General features: G+C 45.5%; 1 protein-coding gene across 1 annotated transcript; it reads left to right on the forward strand.

Annotated features, from left to right (window-relative positions):
• Nucleotides 1-4,385: 4,385 nt before the first annotated feature.
• LOC109555480 (large ribosomal subunit protein eL21-like) lies at nt 4,386-4,982 on the forward strand. The gene has a single exon (XM_019956400.2). It carries the CDS (start codon nt 4,452-4,454, stop codon nt 4,932-4,934), a length of 483 nt encoding a protein of 160 aa, XP_019811959.1. The 5' UTR covers nt 4,386-4,451; the 3' UTR covers nt 4,935-4,982.
• The last annotated feature ends 4,765 nt before the right edge of the window (nt 4,983-9,747 follow it).

Consider the following 9,747-nt stretch of genomic DNA (forward strand, 5'->3'; position numbering starts at 1 on the left):
AGAATATAGATTTACTTTCACACAAAAATCTGTACATGAATGTTTATAGCAGTATGTAGCTCCTTTATAATAGCCCAGAATTGTGAAGAACTCCAATGTCTTTCAATAATGGATGATTAAAGAACTGTGGTCCATCTACACTATGGAGCCCTCAGAAATACAAAGGAAGGAACTAGTGATACGCTCAATAATTTGGAAGAATCTCCAGAGGATTGTGCTCAGTGTTGAAAAGCAATCCCAGGACTTCCCTGGCAGGCCATTGGTTAAGATTCCAGGTGTCTACTGCAGTGAGCACGGGTCCCTAGTTAAGGAAATAAGATTCTATGTGCTGCACAGCTAAAAACAAAACCAAACAGATCTTGATTACCAAGGAATATGGAAGGGCTGGAGGCAGGGGAAATGGGGTGTGATTATAAAAGGGACAGAAGGGAATCTCGAGGTGATGGAAAGGTAGTGTTGTAGCCATGCATTCCGGGAAACAAACTCACTCAGAAGGCCAGTGCAGATAGTGGAGTGCAGCTTATTACAGAGTCTCCTCTTAGCCAAGGACCCCGAACAGTTTTTGTGAAAACCTTATATACCCTAAGTGTATGTGTCCAAACCCACCTCCCCAAATTCCCTGAAACTAGTCTGAACAAAGGAAAAGAAAGATACAATGAAAGTTAACCCATGATTCATACGCCTTAAGCTTAGGTAGTTAACAGTGGACAATTATCAATAGGCCTGTGATCATACCCCAATAAGCATAATAGAATGTATGATTCTATTTGGTTACACAGATAATTAGGATATTCTTTTAGGCAACAGAGAGTCTAGGTATGAGCCCTGGGGCTCTTTCTTCCAGGGACCTGGTTTTCCAGTTGGTATGTTGTTTCCACAGATACTGGGCATATAGCTCAAAGTCCACAGTCCGGCCCAAGATGGAGTCCTGCTTTCAAGATGGAGCCTGTTCTGTCTGTTTCCTCCTTCAGTATCTTGGCTGGATCAGTGTCACTACCTATTTGTGAAATCACAATATAAAAAACAGAAAAAAGATTTAAATTGGCAGTTTACTAAAGAAAACATATGAGTGGATAATAAACATGTGAAAAACAATGCATCCTATTTATCCCTCAGGCAACAGAATTTTTATTTCTTTGGCTGCACCGGGTCTTAGTTGTGGCATGTAGAGTCTTTAGCTGCAGCATGTGGGATATAGTTCCCCAACCGGGGACTGAACCCAGATCCCTTGCATTGGGAGTGTGGAGTCTTGGCAACTGGACCACCAGGGAAGTCCCAGGAAACACCACTGAAAACCAGAATGAGATATCACTTTACACTCACTGGAATGGCCAGGATAAAAACAATTGTTGGAGAGGCTGTGGAGAGATCGGAGCTCTCATCTATTGTTGGTGGCTCTGATGGTTAACTTTCTGTGCCCAGCAGAGCACAAAGTCAAGGGATTAGGAAGCTTCCAGCCCCTGATGCCCACAGCCGCGAATCCTGGCTGCAAGAGAAACAGCTCCATACACCGAACGCTGAGTCAAAATGTACACAGCTTTGTATACACAGCCTTCTGGAGACCCTGGCCTTGCCTCAGAGGTGTCGCCACCCAGCTGGAATGACAACTGAGTCTGAAAGAGGGCCTGCCACCCTCCTACCCACCAAGCCAGCTGTTTCACGCTAGAGGGTGACACCAGTCAATTCCATGGCAGAGGAGGCCACACTGACTGTCCATTCCAGTAAGGACAAAACGCTACCCCTTGCATCATGGAATGAATACCATATGCAATAATATTTAAAGGGCTTTAATTTGGTAAATTATCTTGCTTCTGGTTTATCTTGTTGAATTTAGGTCAGATTGCCAATTTACTTGCTGGGCACAATGTATATATCGACTATTTTAACGTTTTATGTTAATAAAGCTCATGGTAGAGAGCAACGATATATTGTCAAGAGTGGAGGAAGGGTTTTTAAAGGAATTGTCACACAATCAAGATATTCATTTTGCTCTTTGATCTAAAAGGAAGCAAGTGATGCTGTATTTTTGAAATTCCTCTTTGATCTTTCATCAGGAGTCAGTTTCAGCAAATATCTTGGAAAGTTGTAGTCCTATGTAAAGAATCTTTTAGAGAGATGCAAATCAAAACTGGGACAACATATCTTCTCACGTAGGTCAGAATGGCCTTCATCAACAAATCTACAAATAGGGAATTCCCTGGTGGTCCTGCGGTTAGGACTCCACTCTTTCCTCCAGAGACAATCTATACTTGCATCTGGTGGACAGCTGGTACATGAGAAATCCCGGATTTCCTGAATCCAGTTTCTGGGGATTGAAATAGCTCAGATCTTGAGTATAGTCCCTTAGGGGACAGGACTGCAGTCTTGTCAAGGGCTATTCTAGTTCCACCTTACACTCACTCTTAGACCTTTGGTGGGCCCTGAACTCCAGGTTTGGACCCTCTGCCCTGTAAGTCTGTCCACAGCTCTGCTCAGCTTCTCTGACCCCGTGGGACCCAAGCAGGTGGCCTTAGAGGATAAACATCCTTAAATGCTGAGCTCATGTCTCTCTCACTTTGCTCCCTCTTCCATACCTTGGCCTCATGAGTCTTCACTACCTGTTATCACTTGCACGTTTTCCAGCAAATGTTTTCATGCGTTGTTGAGCTTGCCTAGTTGTTCTCAGTGAAAGCTGGGGTTCAGATGGCTTACTCTGTCCTTGCTGGCCACAGAAGTCACTCAGCCTCATGCTTTGAGGCTCTCTTTATGACACTGGGTCTACATGTAAATCTTTTGTTTGGTTGGTTGTTTTTTTTTTTTTTGCTTGTGCCCTATAGCCTGTGGGATCTTAGTTCTCCCACCAGGGACTGAACCCAGCAAAAGCACAGAGTCCCAACCCCTGGGCCCACAGTGCTCCCTAGTGTCCTACCTGCTTCTCCCTGTCACCGAAAATAAAGCTACAGCAAACTTTGTCTCACATGACAGCATATACCTTGGATCTTAGGTGACACAGTATTATAGGGTCTTAGGCCAGGTGTGTACATACTTAATTGAACTAGATACTGACAAATTCTTCTCCACAATGACCGTGCCAGTCCGTATTTCCAGCAGCAGTACACAAAGGCTCCTGTAGCCCTACATCTCTGCCAGCATTTATTTCATATTATCTGTGCTTGTGTGTGTTTGCCAGTCTAATGGGTAGAAATGGTATCTCACTGTTGTTTTCATGTGATATACATTTCTCTGATAATCGCTGGGCTTGAGCATCTTCTTTTGATGCTTCTCGGCATTGGGGGTTTAATTTAGGATATAATACAGAGAATTGATTAGCCAGGCAGCAGGAGGCAATGGCCACAGGGAGCCTGTGCCACCTTCAAGGCTGGAAGAACTCAAGAAAGAGCTTGGATACAGGCCTCAAAGCTCAGGGAAGGAGCCCTGCAGAGTTGGAAATCAGAGCCCAGGGAGAGGGTGCCGCCAAGCTATTGCCAAGTGGCTGTTGCCAAGGCTTGGGGGAAGGGTCAGGTCAACCGGAGGAACCAAAGGCAGACAGGACTCCAACCTTTCAGTCTTCCTCTAGGGCGCCTACTTGTGGAAGCCAACAGACAGACAGTCAGAAGAGGAGGAAGTATTGAAAGCCCAGTGTGGCCGAGCTCTGGGTTTGTATGCCTTTCAGCTTCTCAGTCTCAGTCCGAACCCTTCTACATGTATTTGAACTTCCATCAGCAATGGTGATGACTGTATGTTTCTGCTGGACCAAATGCCAGCATCCTCCCTAAAAATATGCTCCACCCTCTCCCCAAGGAGGAGAGAGGCCAATCCCCAAGTGCCTTTTTTTTTTTTTTAATCTGAGTTCCCTGACCAGTGATTGAACCTGGGCTCCAGCAGTGAGAGTGCCAAACTCTAACCACTGGACTGCCAGGGAATTCCCCGCAAAGCCTTTTTAATCATCTCTGATGACAGCCATGGTGTTGATAATGTTAATTTCTCCTCTAAATGTCATAGTTCCACTTGAATAGTCTGTGATCCAGAGACTAAATTGTAAAGTTATGCATCAAAAGGATTGCTATATAAAGTAATAAGAGGGAGGGAGAGGAAGCAGAAAATTTAATTCTATTTCAGTATGGGCAAAGGACCCGAATAGACATTTTTCCAAAGACATCCAGATAGCCAACAGGTTCATGGAAAGATGCACACCACTAATCATCAGAGAAATGCAAATCAAAGCCACCATGAAAGATCACCTCACACCTGTCATAAAGGCCATCACCAAAGAGACAAGAGATAACAAGTGTTAGCGAAGATGTAGAGAAAAGGGAAGACTTCTGTACTGCTGGTGGGAATGTAAATTGGTGCAACTACTTTGGAAAACAGTATGGAAGTTCCTCCAGAAATTAAAAATAGAGTTGCCAGGCCAGCGCGTGGCTCCCGCCGCCTCTCGTCTCTCTCCCGGCCCCTCAGGCTGATTCGCCAAGATGACCAACACAAAGGGAAAGAGGCAGGGCACCTGCTACATGTTCTCCAGGCCTTTCAGAAAACATGGAGTTGTTCCTTTGGCCACATACATGCGAATCTACAGGAAGGGTGATATTGTAGATATCAAGGGAATGGGTACTGTTCAAAAAGGAATGCCCCACAAATGTTACCATGGCAAAACTGGAAGAGTCTACAGTGTCACCCAGCATGCTGTTGGCATCATTGTAAACAAACAAGTTAAGGGCAAGATTCTTGCCAAGAGAATTAATGTGCGTATCGAGCATATTAAGCACTCTAAGAGCCGAGATAGCTTCTTGAAACGTGTGAAGGAAAATGATCAGAAAAAGAAGGAAGCCAAAGAGAAAGGGACTTGGGTTCAGCTGAAGCGCCAGCCTGCTCCACCCAGAGAAGCACACTTTGTGAGGACCAATGGAAAGGAACCCGAACTGTTGGAGCCCATTCCCTATGAATTCATGGCCTGATGGGTGTAAAAATAAAGACCTGGACTGTGCAAATGAAAAAAAAACAAATAGAGTTGCCAGAACTTCCCTTGTGGTCCAGTGATTAAGGCTCTAAGCTTGGTTGGGGAACTAGGATCCTGAATGCCCCAGTGATAGCAACAACACTAGGTGCTCAGTCATGTCCAACTCTTTGCGACCCCATGGACTATAACCCTCAGTCTCCTCTGTCCTTGGAATTCTCCAGGCAAGAATACTGGAGTGGGTTGCCATTCACTTCCCCAGGGAATCTTTTCAACCTAGGATCGAACCTGGGTATCCTGCATTGCAGGCAGATTCTCTACCATCTGAGCAATCAGGAAAGCCCCATGATGTGGCCAAAAGTTAAAAAAAATAATTAAAAAAAGATAGAATTGCCATAGGATCCAGCAATTCCATTTCTGGGTATACATTGGAAGGAAATCAAATCACTATCTTGATGAGTTTTCTGCACATCCATGTCACAGCAGCATTACTCACAATAACCAAGACGTGGAAACAAGCTGAGTGTCCTTCGGGGGATGAATGGATAAAAAAGATATAGTATATAATATATATATAATGGAATATTACTCAGCTATGAAAAATAACGAAATCTTGCCACTTGGGACAATGTGGGTATACCTTGAGGGCACTATGCTCAATGAAATAAATCAGACAGAGAAAGACAAATACTGTGTAATTTCATTTCTGTGTAGACTCAAAAAAAGCTGAAGAGATAGAATGGGAAGGATGGTGTTTTTCAGGGGCTGAGGTAAAAGAAGACCTGGTGATCAAGGGCACAGACTTCTGGTTAGAAGATGAATAAGTTCTCAGATCTAAGGTAAAGCACGGTAACTAGAGTTAATACTACCGTAGTGTACACTTGAAAGTTGCTATGAGTAGATTTTAAACGTTCTCACCACCACAACAACAAAATGAAAATTCTGTGAGGTGGAGAATGTGTTCGTTAACTTTATTGTGGTCAACATTTTGCAACACATACATGTACCAAATCATGCTGTACACCTTCAACTTACACAATGATCTCTCAATAAAGTTGGGGGGAAAATTGTGAAAAATTAGCTGTGCCACTCCAAGCTCTGCCTACTTGGAGAATTTTCCTTTGCTGCCTCTCCAGAGGAGAATGGTTATCGGAAAAAAGAGGGCCTGGCCTTTCTATAAAACCCTAGAGTTCTGCACAGTGATCCCCTATCAGTGCTGGGCAGAGACTCCACACAGCCTCACCAATTCCCACAGACATTTTGAGCATTATTGGATCTGCTGGGTCATAGGCCCAGTTGGAAGTGAGAGAGCAGCCTGGATTCACTGCAGAGTTATCTCCTGCCCAGATCCCCACACAAAACAGGCAGCCTCACGAGTTACACAGTTGATGGGTCAACGTGGCACACTTGCCTGTGATATATATTCCACGATCCCAAAGAGTACAACCAGACATTTTTAGAGGTGGCTGATATAGGTGCAGCTGTCTTTCACCTTGAAGAGGGTAACTTTACATTCTGTACAGCACTGAGCTTCCAGAAACTTCAGTGAGGTTTTACATCCCTAGATTTTAATGGAGTAAATCTCCCACTTTCTAGTCTGTGTATGTCTTACAAAGCATCTCTAGTACTCTCTGCTTCTTGCTCATCAGATTAAATCAGGATGATGTCATCAGTGCAGTGGACCAGTAGATTTTGTGAGAAATGTGAGATAGTCCTGAGTCTCTGAGCAGTACGTTATGTCAGAGAGGAGGAGAGGTGACTTGACCCTTAAGTGTGCTATTGGCCCTGCCAGAAACAAAATGCTTCTGATGGACTTCATGTATTAGAAAAGAAAAGAAAAAAAGTGAAGTTGTTCTGCTGCTGCTGCTGCTGCTAAGTCGCTTCAGTCATGTCCAACTCTGTGCGACCCCATAGACGGCAGCCCACCAGGCTTCCCCATCCCAGGGATTCTCCAGGCAAGAACACTGGAGTGGGTTGCCATTTCCTTCTCCAATGCATGAAAGTGAAAAGTGAAAGTGAAGTCGCTCAGTCGTGTCCAACTCTAGCGACCCCATGGACTACAGCCTACCAGGCTCTTCTGTCCATAGGATTTTCCAGGCAAAAGTACTGGAGTGGGGTGCCATTGCCTTCTCCGAAGTTGTTCAGTCATGTCTAACTCTTTGCGACCCCACGGACTGTAGCCCACCAGGCTCCTCCATCCATGGAATTTTCTAGGCAAGAGTACTGGAGTGGGTTGCCATTTCCTTCTCCAGGGGATCTTCCTGACCAAGGGATCAAACCTGGGTCTCCCGCATTGCGGGGCTGATGCTTTACTGTCTGAGCCACCAGGGAATCCCTTTGCATATTGGTATGGAGTAAAATAGTCAATAGGCCAATAGCTGCATAGCAGGGACCAGGGGTTGTGTGATTACTGCTTTGGGAAAGAAACTCTATCTGAAACAGCAGCTATCATTGGAGTCACTGCCTGATGAAGTTGAAATCAGTCTGTAGTCTTTCTCCAAGATCCATCCACCTTCTGCACAGACTCAAATAGATAAATGGGGATACGAGCCATGTCATCCCAACCGTAACTTTCAAATCAAGGCAGAAATACCTGCAATTCCCACTAGCAATTACATCTTTGTGTTCCTGCCCCTGCAGCAGCCAAGGTTGTGCTGGCATCTTGATCTCATCGAACTTAGGCCACAGTGGAGTCCAAGTTGAAGTCATCCAACCAAGTAGTCAGTTAGAGTCCCTGCCAGCTACATGGGTTAACATGAATATAGACTCTCCAATAAATGCACCCAGCTCAATAAATTGTATCTAATCCAACATTACATTCCACCCTTTTGGTATAACATCCTTAAAATCCACTCTCACACAAATGCTCCCAGATGTCTGTCAGTAATAACTAGCAAAAATCTTACTATTCTTTTCGGGTTAAAGATGTTTCCTCTTGGGTCTTCCCTGTGCCCACACCCCCAGAGAATGCTGAGACTGGGCCCTCCTCACAGGTCTAATGGCCAACGGGTCTCGTGCAGAATGGGTATCCCCTTGCAAAGCATTGGAGGGCTTCCACAACAGCCCTAAAAGTTCTCTTAAATAAAATAAAAAAAGAAAGAAAGAAAAAAAAAAAGTTCTCTTACTTTTTGTAGCCATGGAGCTGAAACGTGCTGCAAGTCAAGCACAGAGTTTGATCGTGCAGGTTGAAGAATCACAGTGTTGACTTAATTCCCAGCCTCTTTGGGTTTTTCATGTGAGAGGTGGAGCCGTGAGTGGTGAGGAGCAAATGATACCTTCAAGCCACAAGATGAGATTCCTGATGCCACCCTTGTTACCAGTTTCTCCATCGGTCTAGTTTCAACCAATCAGGAAGCAGAAGCGAAGGCAGGTCCTTCCCCGGGTTCCTGAGAGGGAATAATAATAATAAATGAAAAGTCACTTGGTCGCATCCGACTCTTTGCAACTCCGTGGACTATACAGTCTAGGGAATTCTCCAGGCCAGAATACTGGAATGGGTAGCCTTTCTCTTCTCCAGGGGATCTTCCCAACCTAGGGATCGAACCCAGGTCTCCCGCATTGCAGGCGGATTCTTTACCAGTTGAGCTACAGAGGGAATAGGGCCTTGCCAACTCCTCAATCCTGCACATCCAGCCTCCATAGCTGGGAGACAACACATTTCTACTGGTGAAGCCCCTCAGCTTGTAGTCCTTGGTCACAGCCGCCCCCACAAACTCATACAGCCCCTAAGGCTGGAACAAAAAGCAGGATTGCAACTCCTCAAACTTAGCCACATTGATGGGGGTCCTGAGAGGACCAGTGTCCAGGTAGGGGCAGAGCCTAGCCAATGCTGGGGTCTTCAGGCTCAGAAAAGAGCCCCAGGGGGGCCCCAAAAAGAGGGGCATTTGTCACCTGGCATGGGTGCCTTGGTTTGAGGATGCAACAAAGCACAGCCCCTCTTGTCTTCAAGGCCAGAGGAGGGGTGAAGGAGGACTTGTGAGGGTGATGCTTCCATGAAAGCACACCCTTTCTTCCTCCTTGGGCCTCGCAGTCTCCCTCTAACAGCCTCTGAGAGCAGAGCTTGGGATGGGGCCAGCTAGCCAAGCAGGAATGGGATTTGCAGTCTCCGCTCTAGAGTCAAGATGCAGAGGAGAGCAAAGTCAGTTGGCACTCAAGAGACAAGAGCTTAATACCTGGCCTAGTCACGCTCATCCTGGGGCATGCACCTCCAAGAAAGGACTGCATAGATCCACTTTACCCAGAACAGCCAGAGCTTGGAAACAACCCTTTGTCCACCAATAGGCACATGGATGTGTAAACTGTGGGAAGTCCACACCATTCCCCAGCAGGGCATGGGAGGGAAGATGCCATAAGCGGGGCTGTGTCTGGAACAAGTAGTGGGTAGGGGCATATAGGGCTTTCTGTGTTGCCAGTGTTGCGAGTGGTGGATTCAAAAGTGCCAACTTCAGGTGCGCACTTTATGTCGTGCATGCTAAGTCCCAGTGACAACATTTTGGGGGGATGTTAGGGCAGTGAAATTACTCTGTATGATACCGTACATTTGTCCAAATTCACAGAACATCCAACACCAAGAGTGAATGCTAATGGCAGCTGTGGACTTCAGTTAATGATAACAAATCACTATTGGGTCATCAGTTGTAAGAGATGGAAGAGGGGAATAAAGAGGGAAACTGGTGAGGAACTGAAATCTACGCTGAAATTCTCTACTCACCACTCAATGTTTCTGTAAACCTAAAAGTGTTCTAGAAAACAAAGTCTGTAAGTTTTTTTTTAACCATCCAGAAAGGCAGCCCAGGGTTGACATGGCAGCTGCA

This window comes from Bos indicus, chromosome X (assembly GCF_029378745.1).
Source record: "Bos indicus isolate NIAB-ARS_2022 breed Sahiwal x Tharparkar chromosome X, NIAB-ARS_B.indTharparkar_mat_pri_1.0, whole genome shotgun sequence".
NCBI lineage: Eukaryota > Metazoa > Chordata > Mammalia > Artiodactyla > Bovidae > Bos > Bos indicus.

What these genes read in the sequence shown, in the direction of transcription:
- LOC109555480 (XM_019956400.2), top strand. Translation starts at nt 4,452, where the DNA reads ATGACCAACACAAAGGGAAAGAGGCAGGGCACCTGCTACATGTTCTCC.